The sequence below is a fragment of the Pagrus pagrus genome (assembly GCF_965226575.1).
Source record: "Pagrus pagrus genome assembly, chromosome: 6".
NCBI classification, from domain to species: domain Eukaryota; kingdom Metazoa; phylum Chordata; class Actinopteri; order Spariformes; family Sparidae; genus Pagrus; species Pagrus pagrus.
The window spans coordinates 33519029-33544505 of record NC_140190.1 but is presented as its reverse complement, the minus strand read 5'-3'; the positions used below and the strand labels follow the sequence as shown (position 1 = coordinate 33544505).

The 25477-nt window shown below is 41.2% G+C and overlaps 1 protein-coding gene across 12 annotated transcripts in view; it reads right to left on the bottom strand.

Annotated features, from left to right (window-relative positions):
- The window catches only part of ptprfa (protein tyrosine phosphatase receptor type Fa), a 541915-nt gene that overhangs the window by 379631 nt on the left and 136807 nt on the right, over positions 1-25477 (bottom strand). For 8 of the 12 annotated variants that reach the window (XM_084354897.1, XM_084354905.1, XM_084354902.1 and 5 more), the window contains exons 5-7: positions 24123-24311; positions 16415-16432; positions 13362-13472 (exon numbers count right to left, since the gene is read on the bottom strand). In XM_084354897.1, the coding sequence (XP_084211023.1) occupies positions 13362-13472; positions 16415-16432; positions 24123-24311 (318 nt within the window). The remainder of the gene's footprint in view (positions 1-13361; positions 13473-16414; positions 16433-24122; positions 24312-25477) is intronic. The other 4 variants (XM_084354903.1, XM_084354904.1, XM_084354900.1 and 1 more) reach the window with 2 other exon arrangements.

Sequence of the window (25477 nt, the reverse complement as noted above, 5' to 3'; positions counted from 1 at the left end):
TATCTAATGTCAGCATTTCATTTTGAAGAAAAGTAGTGATATTTGACATTTTTACTGTATTCCACCAGATTCAACCATTTTCCCATTGTAGGCCGAGGCATGAAATTTTGCCAGTTATATTATGGAGCCGTGTGACTACCAGGGGGCCCCAAGAGTGTTTTTTGTGTGTGTGTGTGTGTGTGTGTGTGTGTGTGTGTGTGTGTGGTTCATTTCCAGCAGTGTGTGTTTGAATCTGTAAGCACACACTGATCATTTCAGGGGTGAAAAAATGGCATCTTTTGAGGGATGTGTTTCATGTGTCTTTGAAGAGGTGCTTGAGTAAAAACATGGCCTCCTGCCTTTACTGTACTCAAAAACAAAGCAAAAACAACTGTTAGTGTGTTTATGCACCTGGCTGCTTTCACAGCCAAAGATAAACACAAAGACACAAAGGTGTCCAGACATACATTTGAGGAGGGCAGAAGGGTTAAATCATAGCACTTAATGTACTTAAGGTATCCTAGATAAATAGCTGCTACTATGATCAGACGAGGGCTTGAAAACTGTTTCTATTTTTCATTCTTACTTTATCAATGGTGATATGTTGTGGTTTCTTTCTTGTGACAAATGTACTTATTGTACTTTGGACAAAAGCGACTTACAATAAGTACATGCTTAATGTCCTAAATGTAAATGTAAATGTACATTTATTTTTCCTGAGGACAGGATGCTGCGACAGTGCCCATGCAAAATATAGACAGGGAAACCTGGTTTGCATGTGGGGAGGCAGGCCCTGGCATTAAAATGGCTAAATCCCTACAAAAGAAAGGGTAACAGCTGCTAACTTTTTTAATGTTTTCATCATTAGTGAACAGTTTAGTTCTAGGCTAATAGCTCAGAGGTTGCTGTTGTTTCATATAGCAATAGGGATTTTGAAAAAAGTGCATGAAGTTTGCAGAAGGAAAGGGGGAATAAGCAACCAATGGTGTGTGTCCACACTTCCGATTCATTGCATGAGGTTGAAATCTGGCTACTTTATGCAAATGAGTGGTGTCCAGTGTGATGTGCGGCAGCCAGAAACTCAGGGAAAACCTATCAAAACTAACCATTGTCGAGTTTAAAAAAAACAACTTTTTTTATATTTGTCCAGTTTGAAAGTTGGGAGCAGACTCCAATCAGGTGCGTCTTGTCTGAGGGTGTAGCCTATTTTGATCAAGTGTGCAATAATGGGAAGCATCACAGAGACTATTTGGGGCTTTTATTTTTTAAAAAAGCTGAGCTTCCTGTTAAGATACAGTTATTCTTTGGGGCTTTTTTAATATAAAAGGCTAAAATCTTTTTTTCTGAAAGAGCCTCATGAGTCCCCTATTAAGATTCAGCTACTGCCTGGGGCTTTTATTTTGAAAAACTAGCTAACAAATTTTTTTTTGTTATAATTGCTCATATTCTATGATGTAAACTACTTTGTCATCAGTTAGCCTTCAAACAGTCAAATTATTGTGGAGAAGTCCTATGATGGAGTGCTGAAGCCAACTACAGTGTGTTCATTTCATATCATGACTAAGTGGACTAAGCTGCTTTCTGCTCCAAGTAAAGTCTTGTATATGAGCAACATTCACAAACACCCTCTCACATACACAATAGAGAAAACCTAAAATATTCTCTCACATCTTCAACAAAGTAAAGCACATTTAACAATGAAAAAAATAGCTGCTTTCATATGTAGATACAAGGATAAGCATTTGAGAGTTAAACAGAAACATACAGTCTGCGTATGACTGACACATGATAAAGGATTGTGGAATGGGGTTCCAAATACCACCAAAACAAAAGGAGATGAAAAGCTTAAAAAAGAGAAATAGAAGAGAAATATAGAGAACAAAAAGGTCACATACACACTCTAGCAACATATGGCATGTCGCAGTGTTTGCTCAGCAGATACACAGTAAGATGATGATGGAAACATACGCCACCAGCACACCTGGGGAGGTTAAAAGTTAAAGTAACAGAAGCAGAAATAACAAATCAAATACTTCATTATCTGACTATTTTGGCTACGGCTCTGTTGGTATAGTGGAGGATGCTTCTTGCAAAACATTTTTTTATTTTTGACACCTGCAGTATTTTTTTAATTAACATATCAGCCATGTGTAGAAGCAGAGTGGCAGACACCAAGGTTTTTTACACTATCCTTACTGCGAATAACATAATCATCAAGAGACAGGGAGAGCTGATCAAGCTGATGGTTAGATGTAGGTGGTCCAATAAGAATCATTTCGGTTTTTGCAGAGTTTAGTAATAGGAAGTTAGATGACAACCAATCCCTCACGGCAGCCAAGCAAGTGTTAAGCTTGTTTACATCTGCTAAATTTACAGTTGTCACAGGCAGGAAAATGTGTAGATCATCAGCATAAAAATGAAATGATACTCCAAAAGAATGTAAAATCTGACCCAGTGGTGCCAAGTACAATGAAAATAATAGTGGGCCTAAAACAGAACCCTGTGGGACTCCATGCCTAACAGGAAAAGACTCTGAAAATTTATTGTTATAAGCAACACATTGAGATCTACCTGTCAGGTAGGAGCCCAACCACTTGAGCACATGACCCGAAATACCAAAATGGGTTTTAAGCCTATCCAGAAGTATGCTATGATCCACTGTGTCAAATGCCGAGCTCAGGTCCAATAACACCAGAACAGAAGTTAAATTTGAGTCAGCGGCCAATAATAGGTCATTTGTCACCTTAGTAAGTGCTGTTTCTGTGGAATGATTAACCCGAAAAGCAGACTGCAAAGGCTCGAATAAATCGCTAAGTGATTTCATGAGTTGAAAAGAGACAATTTTCTCAAGGATTTTAGATAAAAAAGACAGGTTAGACACAGGTCTATAATTTGCCACAGAGTTTAGATCAAGATTTGGTTTCTTGAGCAGGGGTTTAACCACAGCAGCTTTAAAACAAGCAAAAATTCCAGTGGAGAGAGATAAATTCATTATAGTTAATACATAAGAACCTAAAGTTGACCATAACTCCTTAACTACCCATGCTGGTAGGGGGTCCAAAGAGCATGTTGTACATGTTGCGGCCATGACTACTTTGGTCAAGTCGGGCAAGGTGGTGAGCTCAAAAACAGAAAAAGCCTGTCCTTCAGAAATGGGAAAGGTGGTAACAACAACAAGAATCATTTACAGAAGACTGAGGTATCTTATTTCTAATGTTGTCTACTTTCTCTTTAAAGTACTTAATAAAATCACTTGCTGAAAGATCAGTGCAGCTGATTGACTGTTGACACTGTGTGAGCCTAGCAACCGTGTCAAATAGAAGTCTTGGATTTTGCTTATTATTTGTGATCAGATCTGAATAATATGTTGCCTTTGACGCAGACATACTAGCTTGGAAAGAGGTGAGACTTTCGTGCCACATTCGATAATGTAATTCGAGCTTGGAATGACGCCACTGGCGTTCCAATTTTCTGGTATTCTTTCTAAGGGATATTAAACTGTCATTTAGCCAGGGCATACAAATTTTCTGTGGACACTTTTTTGTCCTTGCCGGGGCCACCAAATCCAGCAAACCTTTTATAGTATCGTTGAAAGATTCAGTAAGAGAGTCTAATGTAAATGCCTGATCGAAAACATCATCCATCACCTTTGGTTATCTCGCAATTAGTTCATTTACACCTTTTGGACCTATGTAGCGGGATGTCCTTGTAGTAACTGATGTTTTTCCTAGGCTAACTTGATTTGGAGCCAGTATTTCAAATAAAATCACAGAGTGATCCGAAACTGATAACACACGGATTTCACTGATTGACAGGGTCATAGCTTAAAACCAGATCTAACACATGACCACGCTGATGTGTTGGCTGGGAGACTGATTGTGTAAGATTAAAGGACTCAAGGACATTAATAAAATCTTTAGCTAGTGGCTTGTCCTCACAACAAATGTGAATGTTAAAATCACCGACGATCAGTATCCTTTCATAGTGAATAGTGAATCTAGATAAAAAGTCTGCAAAATCAGAAATGAAGTTTTCACTATATTTTGGTGGACGATAGATAACTGCAGTTAAAACAGTAAAAGGTTTATTGATAGTAAAGAGTTGCAATTCAAAACTGGAGTATAAAGGGTGGTCAAAAATCAGTTTACACTTAAAAGTGTCTTTTAAAAAGCGAAGCAATCCCTCCACCTCTCCCGCACAGTCTAGGGGAGCTGAAAAAGCTGCTATCAGGAGGGCAGAGTTCAATCAGGGGCACAGAATCACCTTCACGTAGCCACGTTTCACTCAGAAACATTAAGTCCAGGTCACAGGAGACATACAGATCATGGAGAATAAATGACTTGTTAGAAAGTGAACGAGCATTTAGAAGAGCCAATTTGATTTTTATCTCTGCATCAGCTGGCGGAGCAGCGTGGCCCAGTGCGCGCAGATTGGCCGCACACGCACTGCGCTCCTGGCGCAGTCCCCTTCTCTTCCAACCAGGCTGTGACGGCTGTACACATTGTCTCCTAGATATCCTGACAGGGATGTGTGAGACAGTACATGTAACACCAGGATAGCTGGAAAGTCAGGATGCTGGGTGGGGACCTGCTGTGAAAAATATCAATTTTGGCCGAAGGCAATGAATTCTATGTAATTGCGCAGCAGAATCTTTAGGCCATGTCTATTTAGATGAAGACCGTTGTGCTTGAAAAGATCACGTCTGGTCCAAAAAGAATCAAAATTGCTAATGAAACCGGAACCAGTGGCTGTGGTGAAATTTTTCATCCAGTTATGAAGGCTGAAAAGACGGCTAAATCGAGTTTTTGGAAATGACGGGGATGGGACCAGAGAGGACACACGTTTTACCCAGACTTTCAACCGTGGAAACTAGCGATTCAAGATCATAGTGCAGCTGTGAGGATTGCCTTGCCATAACATCGTTACACCCTGAGTGTGATATCACTGTGTGAACAGAAGGATGGATATCGAGCAGGGCCGGGATCAGTTCAATAAAATCCGCAGTTTTACCGCCTGAGAGACAGTAAGTGACAGCGCCAGGAAGGGTTAAAAAACGGACAAGGGAGTCACGGGGGCAGACGGGCCAGGTCCGACACACCAGACGAGGAAGAAGGGGGCGGGGCAGGAGCAGGAGCAGCAGGTGAGGCAGCAGGTGGCTGCTGTGAGGAAGATGAAGGAATTGAGGCAGAAATGGAGTTGTGCTGGAGTGACATCCGAGGCCATTTATGACCTGGAGAGAGCGATGAGGAGGATGAGGAGGACGGTGAGTCCGGCAACAAAGTGCCGCTGCAGGGAGCGTGGCGCTTTCGTTGCCGGGTCGCGCTGCGGGCCGCCGGTGGAGAGACTGGCTCAGAGGGAAGCGACGCCAGGGGAGAGAAGAAATTGGAGAGTGGGATGTCGTTGCTGTGTGGGTCGAAAAGGGGGAAACAGGGCTTTCCTGTGCCCCTTACAACAGAGGTCCATGGAAAAGAGGAGCTCGGACGGGGAACGCCGACCAATTCAGGACGAGGAGCCAAGGAAGGGTGTCACTGGTGATCAGGTGGTTCCAGGCGAGCCAGCTGGGAACACAGCGCCGACTGCCTCTGAAGAAGATCCTCAATGAGTCGCTCAATGGACCAGAGTTCCGACTTCAGCTCCGAGATTTCAGCTGCTGGGGCCATCTGGTCCGCCTGCTCGCCATGTCCGTGAGCAGCAGCAGAAAGCTGACGCCGGCTCTGGGTCAGAGAAGACCGCAGCAGCGCCTGAGAGAGCCGTCCGAGAGCCGTCATGTTTCATCCAACCAACCTATACAACCAACTACTGGTACTACCAGAAAAAGGTAACAGCCACCATTACCACAAGCTTGCCAGTCACAGCCAACGCAAACACACAGTAGGGACAACAGTGGCAAAGGACACCTTAAAAAAGGGCTCATCTCAAGGGGTAACTTGTGTGATAAACTAACAAACACTTTGCCATCTTGCCATCCACTTAATTTAGCCTTAGAGCTGACAAGAGGCCTGAGGCAGGCTATCTGTAATGTGCTGATAGTAACACTGTAAACAACAGTCGGGCAGCTAATGTTAGCAGAAAAACACTATTGTAGTGTAGCAGTGCTTATTTAATAACAGTCTTTGGAGGACGAAACTGTAGCTCCATTAGGTTGTTGGGCTCCCAGCGAAAAATGTTGATTATTTTTTTTCTCTCTTCTTTTAGATTCAACCTGCATTCAAAGATCACCGGCGAGAAGATATAAGGGGACATCTTTCATGGTGACATAGGCTTATAAGCGCTACGCCCTAACCGTCATCCTAGGCCACAGATGACTTTGTTGATACTAAATAGTCTACCTGTACATGCGAGAAAAACACAGAGGAAAAACAGAATTACTTCTGCAGTATGAGATCATCATTTCCCTCTTGTGTGACAGATTTTTACCAATTTTTGGCAAAACAAATGTCTTTGTTTGGAATTTGTTCAAGTCTGTCTTAAAGTAGCACTCATATATCACATACAGGTACTACAAAAACATTATTAATCGCTGTGATCATTCCTTCTGTCAGTACTGGCTATGAAGCAGCACCTCCATAGCATGACCACTCTAAGAAATGGATGACCACTGTATGTGACACTAATGACACTAGCAATGATAGCCTGAAAGGTAGGAGGACAGTTGGTTATAGACAGCACGTCTGTAGTTTCGGATGTCAGTCGAGTCAAGGGTGGGTTTCTTTAGGAGTGGCTTTACTGTAGCTGTCTTGAAAGGAGCTGGAATACGGCCTGAAGTGAGGGAGGAGTTGATCAGAGTGGTGAGGAAAGGCAAGATCGTCTCTTATGCTCTGTGTTTTGAGCTGAAACCTTGTTATAAGGGGTTTAGTTGCTGTGAAGGTACAGCGCTTTATTTTGAATACTGTACAATTACTTTTATGACTTATTTTAACTGACTCAGTTTTTTTTTACAAAACAAGGTCCCATGGGGCACACCAGAAGGGGCAGTACTTCACCACTTTACAACAGAACCAGAGCCTTTTTTTTTTTTTTTAAAGGTATTTATTTACAAGAGCCTTTTGTTTTTGCAATGTTTATAATTTTTTTTTTGTTGTTATTTTTATTTTTCTTTGTCCCAAATGATCGCATTTTTCACTGTCTGAACATACCCCAAAACGCACTAAACTTGGAATATATGTCACACCTGCCGAAAAATTTTATAATCTGTTGTAGTTGTGAAATTTCACCACTAGGTGGCACTATTATCAAGGACAATGCGTTTTGCCTAATAACTCCCACATACTTTGTCGCACATTCAAAAACCTTATATCCACGCCTTCAGGGAATTGTGCTGAATCTCTAGATATGGCCAGGCCCACTTCCGCCTACTGTTTGTTTTCACTAGGTCGCAAAAAGTCGCAAACCTACTTTTTCGAACTCCTCCCAGGCAATTTCACCGATTTGCACCAAACTTTGCACACAGCATCTGTGGACCCTCCTGACAAAAAGTTATTAAAAGAATTTTGATATCCCAAACAATACTCGACTTATTAAAAAACAACTTCCTGCAGATTTCGCTCCAAACAGGAAGTGTTGCATATCTCCACATTGGTTTGTCCCAATGACATGAAACTCAGGATAATACTTCCCCAGGCCTCTGTGCAAAATTTTGCCCGATGACCACAAGGTGGCGCTCTTTCAAATGAAGTAATTTATATCTCCCATCGCTTTGTCGGATTAACATAAAACTTGGTACACTCATTGCCAATGCCCTCCTGAGGATAGCTGACGAAGGTCTTACCAATCCGACACTAGGTGGCGCTCTGGTGGCACTTTCATTTTATATTTCACACTGTGCCCACACCATAACACTTATGGATATGAAACTGATTGGGGTGGTATAGACTGGCCTCTGTAACTGACACACCAAAAATGACCAGCAGGTGGCGCTATTATCAACACAAAACCGTTTTTGCCTAATAACTCCCACATAACATGGTACACATTGTTAAACCTTATATCTATGTGTTCCCTGCATTCAGCTGAATTGTGTGATGTAGGCCACGCCCACTTTTGCAGTACATTTCCATTTGCAAATTCCGGAATGTCGCAAATCTACTTTTTCCAACTCCTCCCACCCAATTTCTCCAATTTGCACCAAACTTTGCACACAGCATCTGTGGACCCTCCTGACAAAAAGTTATTAAAAGATTTATGATAGTCCAAAGAACGGCCAAAATATGAAACAACAATTTCCTGCACATTGTGGTCAAACAGGCAGTGTTCCATATCTTGATGAAATACAATCCTATTAACACTAGTTTTTTTCATTGTGTTCCATGACCCGATGACGGTTTGTGAAAAATTTGTTGCAAAGCGGCCAATAGGGGGCGCTTTTATTGCTAAATGACGAAACAACAGCTTGACTGACTGAAATGGCGTTCCACCAACTTGGAAGAATCCCGCTTAGCCTGGAAAGATAGCCTTAAAATATATAGGAAGGCCCTCCGCAATGCCAGAGCAAGCTATTACTCGTCATTAATAGAGGAAAGCAAAAACAACACCAGGTTTCTTTTCAGCACTGTAGCCAGGCTGACAGAAAGTCACAGCTCTACTGAACCATGTATTCCTACAACGCTCAGTAGTAATGACTTCATGAGCTTCTTTAATGATAAAATTTTAACTATTAGAGACAAAATCCATCATCGCTTGCCCTCAACTGGCACTATTGTATCTTTAAACACAGGAACCTCAGAAACAGTTGTAAATTCTGACTTATATTTAGACTGCCTCTCTCCCATCGACCTCCACCAACTAACTTCGATGGTTTCTTCATCTAGACCAACAACTTGTCTCCTAGACCCCATCCCAACTAGGTTGCTGAAAGAAACTTTACCTTTAATTAGCACATCTCTACTAGAAATGATCAACCTGTCTCTATTAACAGGATACGTACCACAATCCTTTAAACTAGCTGTAATTAGACCGCTCCTTAAAAAGCCTAATCTTGATCCAGAAGCTTTAGCCAACTATAGACCTATATCCAACCTCCCTTTCCTCTCCAAGATCCTTGAAAAAGCAGTCGCCAACCAGCTATGTGACTTTCTTCATAAAAATAGTTTATATGAGGATTTTCAATCAGGTTTTAGAGCACATTATAGCACAGAGACGGCACTGGTGAAAGTTACAAATGACCTCCTAATCGCTTCTGACAAAGGACTTATCTCTGTCCTGGTCTTACTAGATCTTAGTGCTGCATTTGATACCATTGATCATCACATTCTACTACAGAGACTGGAACTTAATTGGCATTAAAGGACCCGCATTAAACTGGTTTAAGTCCTATTTACCGGATCGATTTCAGTTTGTACATGTTAATGATGAGTCATCCCTGTATACCAAGGTTAGTCATGGTGTTCCTCAAGGCTCCGTGCTTGGACCCATACTATTCACCTTATATATGCTCCCTCTAGGAAATATAATTCGGAAACACTCCATAAACTTTCATTGTTATGCAGATGATACACAGTTATACCTATCAATAAAGCCAAATGAAACTAATCAGCTTACTAAACTCCATACATGTCTCAAGGACATTAAGACTTGGATGACCTGCAATTTTCTGCTGTTAAACTCAGATAAAACCGAAGTTATAGTACTTGGTCCTAAACACCTTAGAGATGCATTATCTAATGATATAGCGAGTTTGGATGGCATTAACTTGGCCTCCAGCACCACCGTCAGGAATCTGGGAGTTATCTTTGATCAAGATATGTCCTTCAACTCCCACATAAAACAAATTTCAAGGTCTGCATTTTTTCATCTACGTAACATTGCAAAAATCAGGCCCATCCTGTCTCAAAAAGACGCAGAAAAGCTAGTCCATGCATCCATGAGTTTAAAATCCTTCTCCTCACTTACAAAGCTGTTAATGGTCAGGCACCATCATATCTCCAGGAGCTCATACTATCCTATCACCCAACTAGAGCATTACGCTCCCAGAACGCAGGATTACTTGTAGTTCCTAAAGTCTCCAAAAGTAGAATGGGAGCCAGAGCCTTCAGCTATCAAGCTCCTCTTCTGTGGAACCATCTTCCTGTTTTGGTCCGGGAGGCGGACACCCTCTCTACCTTTAAGAGTAGACTTAAGACCTTCCTCTTCAATAGAGCTTATAGTTAGGGCTGGGCCAGGACAGGCCCAGGCCTGTCCTGGACCAGCTCTTAGTTATGCTGCTATAGGCCTAGTCCGGGGGACAATGACACACTGAGCTTCTCTCTCCTCCCCTCTCCTCTCCATCTGTATACATTATGCCTGTATACATGCCCCATCTCTGCATGTCACTGACTTACTTCTTCCCCGGAGTCCTTGTGCTTTCTAGTCCTACAGGCTCCCATGGATCCTGGCCGCGCCCAGGTCGTGGATCGTGGATGCGCCCACTGCTATGGCCCTGCCTGATCGTGGATGCGCCCACTGCTACGGCCCTGCCTGATCGTGGATGCGCCTACTGTTATGGCCCTGCCTGATCGTGGATGCGCCTACTGCTATGGCCCTGCCGGATCGTGGATGCGCCTACTGCCATGACCCTGCCTGACACCGACCACTACTGTCGCTAATATTAGTCACATCTCTGTTACATACGTTCCACTACTATTATTGTAATGCATTACTACATACCATCCTTACCATTAATCACTACTACTGTTATCACTAGTAATCACATTTCCATGTGCATTTCATTATTATTGCTGTAATACATCTTTATGTACTTTCACTCCTGTCAACCATCGCTTATAATTGAATACATTGTGATCTCGTTGATTTGCTCTGTACATTCGACATCTATTGCACGTCTGTCCATCCTAGGAGAGGGATCCCTCCTCTGTGGCTTTCCCTGAGGTTTCTTCCGCATTTTTTTTTTCCCTGTTAAAAGGGCATTTTTTTTGGGGCAAGTTTTTCCTCACTCGAATCGAGGGTCGAAGGACAGAGGGTGTCGTCTCTGTACAGATTGTAAAGCCCTCTGGGGCAAACTGTGATTTGTGAATTTGGGCTATACAAATAAAATTTGATTTGATTTGATTTGATTTGACTGCCTTCACTTTTGACTCCTCAACGGAAGTTGTTGCATGAGCAAGCCCCGACAGCAGCATGTAGCGACAGCAGCACGCTGCGACAGCTGCACGCCCCGACACGCGTGGACTGCGAGGGCCCGTTCATCGCTGCTTGCAGCTTTAATTTTATTGTGTATTTACTAGGGCCGGGACTTTAACGCGTTAATTAAGATTAAGTAATTACACAAAAATTAACGCGTTAAAAAAATTAACGCATTTTAATCGCACTTATATTTGCACCGCGGAACGTTTCTCACTGGATGAGTTTCAGGCGTACCGATTATACTGGAGCACAATTTTTTAACGAGTTAAAAAGCCGCCGACACTTGGGGAGCGTCTCAGCTCGGGTCAGTAAAGTTAACAGGCTGACAGTGACAATCACTTGAAACTGAGGCGAACTCATTCATGGTTGCCTCTGATTATACTGATAATAGCCTACCTATTAGCTTCCAATGTAGATGTGCGACATGCGCGCTCACAACCCAAAGCGGCGCGTAGCCGCGTGCATTCGTGCGACGGCAACACCGTTTTTCCCCCCGTGCATGTCCGTGGAGCTGTGCGCCACGGACGTGCACGGTTCCCTACGTTGCTGTGTCAGGCAGGTGTTTCCCATGGAGCTCTGCCCCGTTTCAAAGGTGAAGGAAGCCCTTAGTGGAAAGACGTTGCCTCCGCGATGTAGAATGTGTTTTATAGAAGAGAAACACACATTTCAGGACCGCTGACTTGTATCATCAGAACAGACAAATGTAAACACAGAAAGCTGAAAATCACTGGACATGTTTGTTGGGATTATACAAATCAACAGTGTAAAGTAGAGCTGTCAAGATGTATGCAGTAGTTAATTATTGCATATCCTACTGTACCTATCACTCCTATTGTTTCTGATGTACAGGTGCATTAGAATGTCATGGGAGAGTTTATTAAGGCCTATGTCACTAATTCAATGCAAAAAGTGAAACTAATACATTATATATATATGTCCATTACACACCGAATGAAACATCCCATGTCTTTATTTATTCAGTTTATTTTAATAGTAATAATTATGGCTAACATTCAATGAAGACCTAAAATTCAGTATCCCCAAAAATGTAAATATTACAAAGGAACATTTTTTTTTTCTTTCTTTTTTTTTATTCAGTCATTCAATGGTATACTAAAACCTATATGAAAAAAATTGCTTCTCACTGTTCTCAGGTCAAATATTTATATGCGATTAAAAATGCGATTAATTTCGATTAATTAATTACAAAGCCTCTAATTAATTAGATTAATTTTTTTAATCGAGTCCCGGCCCTAGTATTTACTTAACCGATTGTCTTTTTTGTCTCTGTTTTCTTTTTTTTTGCTCTGTGGGGAGGTGGGGGGTGGGTGGATATGAGATTGAGAATGTTTGGGGAATGACAGCTGTATAAGATACTCCTTGTCCTGAACTTGTTCTGTCACTTTTTTTTCTCTTTGAAACTTAATGTATAACCCCATCAAAAAACAAAAAACTCTCAATAAAAAGATATTGTAAAAAAAAAGAACCAGAGCCAAGCAAGTGGGCAATAGAACCAGGCCTCTGTCGCCTCTTAAGGTATGAAGTGGTATAGCTGATAAAGCAGCACTAAAAATTAGGAAGTAACTTTATTTAGCAGGCAGAAGCTTTGAAAGCCAATTACATGAAAGAGCACTATGAATGGCAATGGCAGATTAACGAGAGAAAAATGCGTGTGAAATTCTGATATTGGTTGAGACTAAGTGAGTTGTTTGTTGACAAGGCCTACTTATAATGAGCCCTGAGGCTTGCTTTCACCTAGTTGCCTTTTGTTGCAGCATATCCATCCAGCTGGAACCCGCTTTTGGAGGAATTTCCTGCTTGTCTTGTCCTACATGGGACATACAACTGCGAAGGTGTCAGCTTCTCTTGATGCAAGACTCCACACGTAAACCTCTACCTCCCCAAAACAAAGAGGCAGAGCCGCAGCCAACATCTCTTTCACCCCTGACAATCAAAATAACCACCCCATCACCGTGAGGTGGGTCAGGTAAACTAACAACAGGGCATTGGAGCAAAATGCATGAATCACCACCCAGAAGACAAAGACGAGACAGAAAGGGAGATAGAGAGCAGGAAATGACAGTGTGAGCAGAGACCAGACAGGTTTAACTTTGATGGCAGTTGAATCCAGGGAATCAGCTCCACTGTTAACAGTGGGGAGGCTGAGCACTGGTGCAGAGGAGGTGAAGAGAGAAGACCTTGCTGTTGGAGGCAGTGACCTAAATGCAGTGGTGAGAGGTCATCAGGGTCAAGAGATATCTTACCTCGAACATAAAGGTTAGCCGGAGCCGAGTAGCGAGTCCCGGCGCTGTTGACTGCCACGCACTCATACTTGCCCTGGTCTGACTCCTCGCTGTTCTCAATCTGAAGAGCTCCTGGGGAGAAAGGCCAAAATGTCACAGTTCAGGTCTGCACTACACAAACAACACACACACTCACACACACACACACACACACACACACACACACACACACAGTTTTTTAGTGTAATCTGTTTCAGATACACACTAGTCCTACACACACTTAGCTGTCCATATCCTTGCTTGAATTAACCCAATTCTGAAATGGTTTCCTTCTATGTAGGAAAAGCGGTCAGGATGAATATTTCCTTTTATGTTGATTATTTGTCATCTTATAATATAGGCGATCTAAAAATTTATGGTCATGATCAAATATTATTAGGTTTGCTCATGATTACCTAAGACATAGTCAAGTTATATTTGCGTAATACTTGCTTTGGTGTCAGACTAACCCCTCAATTCCACTGGGCACATCTCTGTTACCTGACATGTGTGACGCTGTTTTGTTCTGCCCTACAAGTGCTTCATATCCCACTGGGAGCATTTCAGAAGCAGAGTGTCCTGCCCGCCTGATATTGTTGACTTGACTCAGATTGTGTTTATTTTGTCATTTTATCTTGATTTCTGTGCTTCTACTGTGGTTCAGTAGGCTATGCAAATAATAGTTTTATTATTTGTCAGTTTTAAGTTTTTCTTGTTAATATTTCTGATGTTGTTGTGCTGTAGATCCTGAACAGGGTACTTAATATTGAAAATTTACCAGATTGCACTATACTGCTGTCTGATCTGCTCCATTCAGCTTGACGCGTTTGCACTCCACTTCCTTCAAAAGTACTCTTGTCTGTATTTTCTGCGGAGCAGAGTGGAGAGCTTCTTCTAGAACACCGGTGAAACATGCCATGGCGAAGCCAGTGGAAACATGTGCATTGTCTAGAATGGCTGAAATCAGCTCTGGTGGCAGTATTGCGGTGCAGACAGGCCCAGTGGAATCTGGGGGTTACTTTGTCAATGATAATGTTAGGAGAGTAACATAACATTATCATGTGAAACAGCTGCTCTCCACCGCCTGCAGGAGCTTGAACGGTAAATAGCCCTGCCTTCCTCCACCTGTGCATGACACTGCTCAACTGCTGTGGCTCACATGCATGTGATGTCCACACAGACAGCGTTGCTGCCTTGGTGCTGCTGCTGCCAGCCCTATCTTTTTACAAGGAGTTTGTCTTTGGTAATGATGGTATTGTGCGTTTGTTTACCCACATTCAGAGAGAGAGAGAAAGAGAGAGGTGCTGATGCTCTGCTTCCAGAACGGTCCCAGTGTGAGAATGGAACAAAACCAAATTGCACACTCAGGGACGTGCCCAGTGGAATCAAGCAGTGAGTAGTGCTGCTTGCGCGGGTTGTGTGGCTGGTACATGTCTACAGGGGTGTTTTTGGATGCATGGAGTTGTGCTGCTTTCCAACATTAGCGCTTAATCAAGAAAGATAACACCCAAGATAACAACTCTGCAAACATGTCCTGGCCTTACCTGATTGGACTAACACCACTCATTAGCTGTCCACTCCCAGGCGGGACCACCGTGTGGCTACTTTATCTTATGTTCCAAAAATAGTTCACCGAAATGTGTTTCTGAAAACATTTTAGGTGAGAAATGATCCATGCAGTTGCTGAATCAGTCTTCCTTTAAGATCACCAGAGGTTAGTTTTTAAAGCTTTTTGGGCGAATCCAGATGCAAGCAAGTCATGACGGATGCCCTGATTTGTATAAAGTAGCCTAGACCTCAACTTAAATTAAATAAGGAGCACATAATACGTAATACACATTTGCAATATTCTTGTTTCCTAACCCTAACCTCCAATGATGTATTTATGTGCTCTTAAGTTTTCGTTGAGAGTTTTAGTTTGAGGGGGGGACCAGGTAAAATGTAAGCTGTAACTTGCCTGATACCTTGATTAAAATTCATTCATTCCAACAATTTCAAAGCATTTATACTAACATTTAATAGTCAGTAGAGAGGTTAGGTTTGAGATAGAAAGCATGAATGCATTTTGAGTGACTATGGAATATTATATATTGGCTGTGAATGTGACATACATCATGCAGTTTTGCAGTGGACAATAAGAAATGTAAAAAATGTACATATTTCAGAAAACAATACTGGAATGCATTATGGGATTGGTTTGTAGTCGCTTAAGAAAAAGAACAGAATTGGCAGTTGAAATAAAGTGTGTGCACCCACATCCCTGGTCTGGTGCAGGCACCCTGCGCAGAGATGGAGGAGCAACTTTCAATCAAAAATTCATTATAGAGTCATTAACAACCTTGTTTTCAGTTCAAGGTGTCCTGTCAACAGTTTTAGAGACCTCTCTTTTGTAATGGTGCCCTATGGGGAAAATGCTTTTAGGTTGCAGGGGAATTTTGTGCTACAATTAAGTAAGGCTGAGCTGTACCCTAGTATTCAGGTCTATAATACATTAATGCGTGGTCTTGGAAAACAGTGCATGAGCAGAGTTCAAATGTAGTGTCCTGCGAGTTAACAACACTCAGGTTCAACAGGGGTTTTTTTTCTGTTTATGTTCTAGCTGCAAACGGATATGTTTAGTTCACTGTTCACCAAAAACGTGTACATCCAATGAACGTGCACAACACTGTCAGTAGCAAATGTAACATGAATATGTAACACATGCTTTTCAGTACATGAGAGTGGTGATTATCCCCTGATACCTTACAATGAAATGTTAAAATAGTGATGTGTTGTCATCAGTGACTTTATTTAAGAACATTGTCACTGGCAGATGTGAATCTGCCTCTTGTTTTTGTCTCTTCCAAGACCATACACACTTTTGAATGGCTATGTGGTGAAGGCAGAGAAAGTATCTAAGCAAGTGAAAAGGACAGAGAGCTGGAAATGGGGGGACAATGAGGTGACAGGAGGAGGAGGAGGGAGGAAATGGAGGAAAGGGAGCAGTGAGGAGGAGATGAAAATGATAAGACATTTTCTGTACCTAGCATTCTTACCTCTGATTGGTGTACCACCTGGTGAGGTAATTTGAATGCAAATAAGATTAGAGATAAAGATATTAGTATAAAGAGAAGATTGAGAAAAAGTAGACAGAGACAGAGAAAGACAAGAATGGCAGGAGGGCAAAGAGAGTAAAAAGAGCAGAGATTGGAGCGACTGCTATTCTCACCCTGTCAATAAAGCGTATCCATAAATATGTTGGGTATAATTTATGTTTATAAAGCCAAAATTTTCATCTGAAACCAATTTCATAAATGACAGCTGTGAAAAATATATTCTTGGGAACAATTCTTGCTTTTCCTGTGTCAAGCTTTTGTTATTTTTCCCATAAGCTCAAAATTGTTTCAGTAATGTATGCAAGCTCCTTATTCCCCACACCTGCTTTTTTTCCCTGACAGCACCTTAAGGCACTTAACCCTTCATTCACCAACAACAAGCCTGTTTTGGTTTAAACCCAAAATGACAGGGAACCGTCTGTGGTGGTTTTCAAGCCAGTTTGGCTACTGGCACCTCCGGGACTGAGTCAGCAAATAGGGCCACTGACTAAGCTACATGCCAAACTGAGCTTACTACCCATAAAAGAATTAGATAGTTGACTCAAAGATAGTGCCCATTCAGATGAGTGAGAAATGCTCTTCTGGCACATACACCAAAAAGTTTTCCAGTGTCTGACTTTACTTTCTGGTCATGCTGGCCGCTGAATATGTGCCATAGAGTTTCTTCGACTGGCCCCACCTACAAGTTACCTCTCAGCTCATAGACTTTACATTATGATAACATCACTGATTTGTACATCACTTGTCTTGGCTAAAGGAAAGTTGTAGGAATACAGAATCTCCATGGATGACAGCTACATTTAGCCTCATTTAGGTTAGCACTTACTTTAGCAACAAAGCCACCGCTATGTGTCCACCAGGAAATTCCATAAATCATCTGGTACTACTCACAAACCTCATTAGCAGTTACTTGACAAAATAAGTAAAGCTGTCCATCCAGAGCAGCTGAGGACAGCAGAGGGAAAACCAGAAAATATTTTCTTCACAAAATATGATCCGTTTTCAACCAAATCAGTGAAAAAAGTTGAAAAAATATTGTGTTTTTATTGAAGTTATTAAGTTGTGTTTTCATACAGAAATACACTAAGTCCAGTCCCCAGATACACTCCACTCTGGTGGCGTCCTTCTTTTTATTAATCCATGGTGGTATCCTAAAGAGTATAGAAAGCATTTTTTGGACATAAAATTAGTATAATACCCTGAGTGCAGGAGGAGCCATTAACTTTTAAGCATTTTCAGGGAAACTTGAAAACAAAATCAAAAATTTGATTGAAAATACCTACAAAATATTTTTTTTTTTATCATTGTTGGGCTTGATACCAGCATAAAGGTAAGTTAAAGAGCAAGACATATTTGATTAAAACACTTAAACATAGATTTGATCTTCATGGGAACTTTAACATTGAGGAAATTATTAAAATAACGTTTTGAAATAGGAATACAGAATAGACAAAACACTTACCTAAACAACTCAATTGATGGGAGGAGATAACCAAGATTACAACACTCTGTGATTGGATATTGGATTTCCTCACAAATAGACCACAGTGAGAACGGATTTGCCGTCACACCTCCTCTACATTAGTGCTCAGCCCCCTCATGTTCAGACCGTACTCCCATGACTGCACTCCCAGACATCAAAATAACTCTATTGCTATATGGGCTGCATTACAAACAATGATTAGAGTTCCTTTTAGGAGGAAATCAACAATCTTGCAGAATTGTAGAATCTGCTCAACATCAGCATAACCAAGTAGCTTATTGTTGATTTTAGAAAAAAGGGGCAAAGACACACACCCCTGTCTACATAAGTTAATTAATGAATTCATTAAAGAGTATGGTCTATAGATTTTGGTCAACTTTTACAGAGGAGCAATAGAAAGCATCCTGACTGGAAACATCACAAACTGGCATGGGTCATGCATGGCCCAGGACAGGAAGGCTCTGCAGCAGGTGTTTAAAACAAGCCAGCACATAATTGGTACCCATCCACTGGCCATCAATCATATTGGTGAAGTGAGATGTCTGCACCTAGCCCAACAGATACTTAAAGACAACAATCACCCCAGCCACAGTCTGTTCACCCTGCTGCCATCTGCAAAAAGATACAGAAGTATCTGCTGCCTTACCGCCAGACTACAGATCAGTTTCATTCCCCAGGCAGATAGAATCCTCAATTCATCATCAACACTCCATTTTATAAAATAGATTTTTTTTTTTTGTTAATGTAGCACAAAGGACTCAAACCTAGTTTCTTTTTTAAACCCTTGTGTTGTAAAAATGATAATACATTTAATTTGTAACCTTCAGCCCTAGTAATCCTCATTTTAAAAACACAGTAGAAGCATTTCCTCCTTTATGCTTAATATCCCTGGTGTAAGTCATCATTAGTAACTGGCACCATTTGGGCATATGAGATCATATGCAGCAAGTGGTAGAGAGAGGGTTGGTTAATATGCAGATGCAACCATCTGGATAGCAAACCAAGCCACTGTTGATGGGAACACAAAGAAGAGTCAGATAGGTGGTGAGAAGGGGAGCCCTAGAAGCTGTGTGGCCCCAGGGATCTGATGAAGGAGACATCAGCAGCTTTCAGAGGGCCGGACTGGTCAATACTGAGACCTGCCATGACTTCACCCACAGCTATCCTACAGCTAAAAGAACTCCATGAAATCAGGGTGTCATGACAGGTTTTGGAGTATTATTGTGAAAAATAATAGGATTTCATCATATTTTCACAAAATCTGGATTGACAGGTTTTTATTCCATGGTGTCAATCCAAAAAGGATGTAGTAATGGATTTGGAGTATATTTTGGTAGAGAAGATAATAGCAACTTGCAGTGAGTTGCCGTATCAAACTGGTTTTAGATGCAATGGTTGCATCCGGCTTTGTCCACTTTGCCCTTTGAACGCAGAACAAACCAAAATTCCATCACAAGGAAGTCTGACTGGCTTTTAAAGGGGACCTCCATTAATTCTATACATCACTCTCACCATGGAGTACTACTAAGTGTGTGAAAACCCTTTAATGTCTTTTGTAGCACTAGAGGAGCTTTGTCAAATCAGTGAAAATAACCCTAATGATGTTGTAGTGATCATAGTCAGTAATTTTCTAGGCTTCGTTTTCTAGACTAAGCATTTTTAACAGAAAGCCTGCGTTATAAACTCAGGGGCCTGGAAGACGTGGCCTTTAACCATACAGGAATGGTCTAAAGGAATGGCACTCGCTAAAACTAGTATTTTGCCTGGGGGCAGCGCCTTACATCCTGCAACACACAGAGTGAAAACAAACCAAACTGTGACCGAAAATTGTCCTTCCACGCCGGGCGTGAACTGTGGCCGACTCTAAAAGTAATCTACTGTCGTTTTTCCATTACATCTGCCAGCCTGGTTCTACTCATTTTGACTCGGCCCGGTGCAGCAGGGATTTGCAACACAACTGGGCTACCTGTTTGAAGGTGTGTCTTAAACTAGTGATGCACTTGTCCCTATCCCCGCTGTACCATTGCAGAATCACTGTGAACAGTTATTTCCTATGACTTCTTCACAATAACAGCTCCCTGTTATTTAGTATTTTAAAAGCTTTTATTATGAAGTAGCATTCCCGAAATGTTTTTTTACCAGCAGTAACTTAACACGACTTCTGAAAAAGCTGAAAGCAAATACAACGAAACAGTAAACCACAGCAGATGTTAGAAAGTACAAACAGAACGAGAGAAACTAAAGAGATTCAGCTAGAAGCTACTAAAGTGCTGAGAGCTGAACACAGATTTTTAAAAACATCTTTCTTTCAGGTTTAATGCGGGAGCGACTTGACCACTCAGTTTGACTTGGCGCGACCTAAAGTGCTGGTGGAAAAATGGTATACGTTGTCCACTTGGCCAATGCAACATTTCAGTTACTGCAGTATTGAGTATTTTAATACTATATATTCTAAAGACCTGCCTTTCCAAAAGGTTTTCCAACAGAAACCTCTCATAAAGCCACCCAGATGGTCTTACAAGGCAGAATATCATCTCCCATGTCATGTTTCAGTTGGTGGTTCTCTGATTACCTGCCCCTTTTTCATGTTTTCAACTGTGTCTTGTTTGTTTATCAGCTCTTGTGTGTATATAGTCTTTGTGCTCCCTGATGTCCTTTTCAGTCCATCCTGTGTGATTTACCTGTTGCCTTGTATCTTCCTGTGTCACCCCGTGGTATGTTTCTGTTTCTCTGTGCGTCGTGTTTTACTGGTTTGTACTTTGCATTTGGTTGTACCTTGTTTAGCTTTTGTTTTTGGTCTCTGCATTTTTGTGCATCTTTGCACTTCTTGGTTTTTGGAGTCTTCGTGTTTGGATTATTCAGCTTTTGTTAAATAAAGCCCACCTTTTGATCCTTATTCTGCCTGCCTCCTGAGTGGTTTGCATTTGGGTCCTCACACTTGTTGTCAAAATCTGACATTCCATGCACACAGATGAGGTTAAATACACAAATTATTAGAAAACAATATGCACTCAGAGCACTGGCTGAGTCCCCTAAAGGAATATCTTCATTGTTTGCATTATAGGAGTTGTATGATCGAGTACTTTGCCCTTTGCCGTCATTGGGTTTCAGTTGGCTACATTTTTGGCACAGCAGAACATAATCAGCTATAAGAGCCAGCAGTTCAGTTAAAGCTCTAGTCAACAGCTTTATAGTGCACTAATTACAGTGTTAGAGTAATGTGACTTCATAGCCACATAGTTCCAACATCTTGTATTGAACAGTTCAGGACTAATATTTATGAGCCTGACCCATAATAGTAAATAAAAGTCAGAATATCTGTGCCTTTGCCACTTCAATTTGACCTTTCTTTTTAATAACTTGGGTACCCCCTTAGTAGCTAACTTCGAAATAATTCAGATGGAGCAATCTTTAATCAAGCTTTGTCCACACATTGGTGACTGGAGTTTTGTGCTTTCTTTAATTGCAAAAAATTGCATATCTTGATAATGACTAGCTTTCAGTGATGGGTGTTGTGACAAGTGCGAAGACACAGTTAGGGCTATGTCCAAGCTGCTGAATCAGGAACTTGATGTTTCAATCCAGCATTGTTTACCAGGGGGAGGGTGTTCTGTAGCACTTACAATTCTTTGACTGGATCAGAAGCAGTCACAGAATCAGCTGCACTGGGTCAGATTATTCTTCGACTGAAAAGCTTTTTTGTAATTACTGAAGTTGAGCTCTGGAGGAGGAAGCCTTACAGAAGAAAGAGGGCACTTTTTTCTTTACCAAAAGAAAGCAAAGGTCTCAATTGAAAAAGTATGCTATTAGTGTTTCTTAATGGATCACCCATATATCCAATATCCAAGATATAATGATTTCTATTGAACCAAATAAATTGAATAGTTGTGGAGAACAGACTTTCCACACTTTCACATGCCTTGTTTGGCACAGGAGAACAGCCATCTCTGCTTGGCTGCTGTGGGACTGTATGCGAAGATGGGGCCCTATGAACTAAATTGAAACAAATTACCATGCTGCTTGGTTAATAATACATGGCATATTTGTCCTTACCTAAGCCCAAACCGTGACTTGGGAAAATCCTCAGAGTGGACTTCAAAGCCAATTATATCCTGGAGGCCGTCTCTCAGCCTTTCCTCTCTGCCTGTGTTGAGATGAGATGAACAGCTACAGGATGGCCCCCAGGCCCTCAGTGATGGTAAATCTGCTTCTTACTCTTGATGCAAGGGCTGGCAAGAAAGGTTGACCCTGTCAAGCTGTCTCAATGTGCTGTAGGTGCTTACAATTGTTGACAAGAAACAAACATTTCTATTTTCTCACAGAATGTAAGAGAAAAGGCAACTCACTTGCTGAGCTTGGTTTTTCAGCCAGAAAACATGCAGCGTTGTTGTATGTTGCTGTTTCATAGAGAAAGATGCCCTATCTGCTCCTCTGGCTCCTGGCCACCTGCTCACAAAGCTGCTCACATGGCTGCCTCTGCTCTCACATTCATCACTGTCTGTGGTATGTAAAGCACTGTTGGGATATATATATTATATTCCCACACAGGTGCCTGTAATTACAGAAATCTATGATCAAGGTAAGAAACATTGATTTCCATTATAAGTCTTTTGTGTGTTTTATTTTCTGTAAATGAAAAGCAAAATCAACCTTAAGATCTTAGACTTTCAGAATTATTGTAATAATTGTCATTTCTAATATGAGTGACGCTATTTAAGTGCATAGATAGCCCAGGAACAGCCCTTTTCAAGTCTAGCCACAAATTCTCTATTGGTTTAAGGTCTGGGCTTTGACTCAGCCACTCCAGAACATCCACCTTGTTATTTTTAAACCATTTCTGTTCAGCTTTCGCTGTATGCTTTGGGTCATTGTCTTGCTGGAAAATAAATCTTTTTCCAAGTCTCTTGCACACTGAATCAGGTTGTCCTCCAGGATTTCCCTATATTTTGCTGCATTCCTTTTACCCTCTACCTTAATAAGCCTTCTAGGGCCTGCTGCAGAGAAGCATCCCCGCAGTATGATGCTGCCACCACCATGGTGGGGTTGGTGTGTTGTTTGGTGACCGCCAAACATAGCATCTAGTCTGATGGCCAAAAAACTCCATTTTGGTCTCATCAGACCAAAGAACCTTCTTTCAGTTGACCTTGGAGGCTCCCACATGCCTTTGGGTGAACTCTAGTAGAGATTTAATGAGCTTTCTTCCACAATGGCTTTCTCTCTGCCCCTCTCCCATAAACCTTTGACTGGTGAATGACCCGGGCAACAGTTGTTGTATGCAGAGTCTCTCCAATCTCAGCTGCTAAAGCTTTTAACTCCTTCGGAGTAGTGTTAGGTGTCTTGGTTGCCTCCCTTACTAGTCTCCTTCTTGCACAGTCACTCAGTTTGTGAGGACAACCTGCTCTAGGCAGATTTACACATGTGCCATATTCCTTCCATTTCTTAATGATGGATTTAACTGAACTGCGGGGGATGATCAGTGACTTGGAAATGTTTTGTATCCATCCCCTGACTTATACTTTTCAAAAACCTTTTCACGCAGTTGCTTGGAGTGTTATTTTGTCTTCATTGTGTAATTGTAGTCAGGAATACTGATTAACCAGTGATTGGACCTTCAGACATTAAAGAGTTGTTTTCTTTTTATAAATTTGTTGTTTTGTATATTTTTTGTATATTGAACATGATTCCATTTATAAAAGCAATAAAAGGGGAAAACATCCACATGGATGAATACTTTTTATAGGCATAAAAACAGAATCATTCAGCTAAGAGCTTTTTTGCACACACTTTTTTTGAATAGTAAAAACACTTTTTTAAACCTTACTGTGAGAAATGTAAACAATCATTTGATTAATTGATCAATAAAAAAATGCCAACAATGTTGATAATCAGTTGATTGTGTAATTTATCAAGGGGACATGCATTTTACATTTTATTGGTTCCAGCTTCTCAAATGTGAGAGTTTGCTGCTTCTGTTGTACATTGTAAACTCGATATGTTTGGTATGTTTGGTTTCATTTTAAAATTATAGGAAAGAGAAAAATAAGTGTTGGCCATTCTTACACCTGAAAGTGCAGCTAGTTGCACAATTGTCAAGCTCCAAGTGACATGTACCACAGTATACAGAACAGAGACCTGTGTGTGAAATTGTTGAGATGAGTGCTTTACCTGAACGCAGCTGTTTTATGCGCCCATTGCTGCTGCTGATGTCAACAGGTAGGAAGTCTTTGAACCAGTAGATCTGTGGGTCAGGATTGCCACTGGCTGCACATAGCATTGTAGCAGTACGCGTTCTCTCCACAACCTTCAACTGGGGCCCCATGTCTATGGTGGGGAAACCATGAGGGATCTGGTCCTCTGTGACAAAGACAGAGACAACAAACATTCTTACAGCTGGACACAAGTGGATGATGAAAGTACTTAAGACAACCATCTTATGTGTTCTTCAGGTGAGACCCTGTGGTAAGATCTGCCGGCTCATCCCACAAGTTTAAGCTTGTGAGCTTACCCCACTGAAATTCAAACATCATAAAATCTAGCTCTAATGTAAATGTTAGAGCTGTCAATACAACGCATTCATTTATATTAATTAATTCCAGAAAAAATAATGCGTAAAAAAAAGTAGCGCAGATTAATCACACTCTATGATGGCTCTTGGGTCCGTGCATGAAATATGATGAATCTCCATTGTTTACGTTGTATAATGAAACATCCCATTTTGGGGGCAATTTCCTATTTCATTGTTGTAAGACGTGTAATGCAGCTTGTTCCTTTATCCAACTTGTACAATGAACATTGAAAAAGGAAGTTGAGTGTCGGAAACAGCCTTCAAAGTAAAAGTTGGGCGTCTTGAAGCGTGTTGGCCGGAGCTGTCAGTTTAAGGAGAGCGAAATGAAATAAATAAAACCTTACAACATTAGCCTAAATAATTTAGATAATTCATAACTGTTATACAGTGATATTTCCGCCACTTTCCCACAACTGAGAGAGATAATCACCGGGATTTTCAAAGTAAACACACCGTGTTCGAGACGGAGACTGAGCCGCTGCTGCTGCAGTCGTCATGAAGTAAGTCAAACTTTTTTGTTGTTGACCTTATCCACCAAATGTCTCCAACCAAACACTGTTTAAATCTGTTGACCTGCCAGGAACGTAGTTAGCTGTTAACTTCAGAACATAGCCAATGCTAACAATGCTATTTTGTTTGCAGGTAAAGTTGCTAGCTGTTGTAGCTAAACAGCTGTTGTAACGTTATGCTAACGTTACTCATTTGTTATTATCAGCTGTTTTGCACGTCATTTTAATATTTGTCCATCTTAGTCTGTGTGAAATGCCTAGAACTATGCTAGAAGTGAGTTAACTGGACCCTGCCCAGTCATATAAGTAAGGCTTAGGGGTGTTTTGATATTAATTTTGATGTATTAAACTGTAGACTTCCTTTTTCAATGTTCATTGTACAAGTTGGATAAAGGAACAAGCTGCATTACACGTCTTACGACAATGAAATAGGAAATACTACTAGT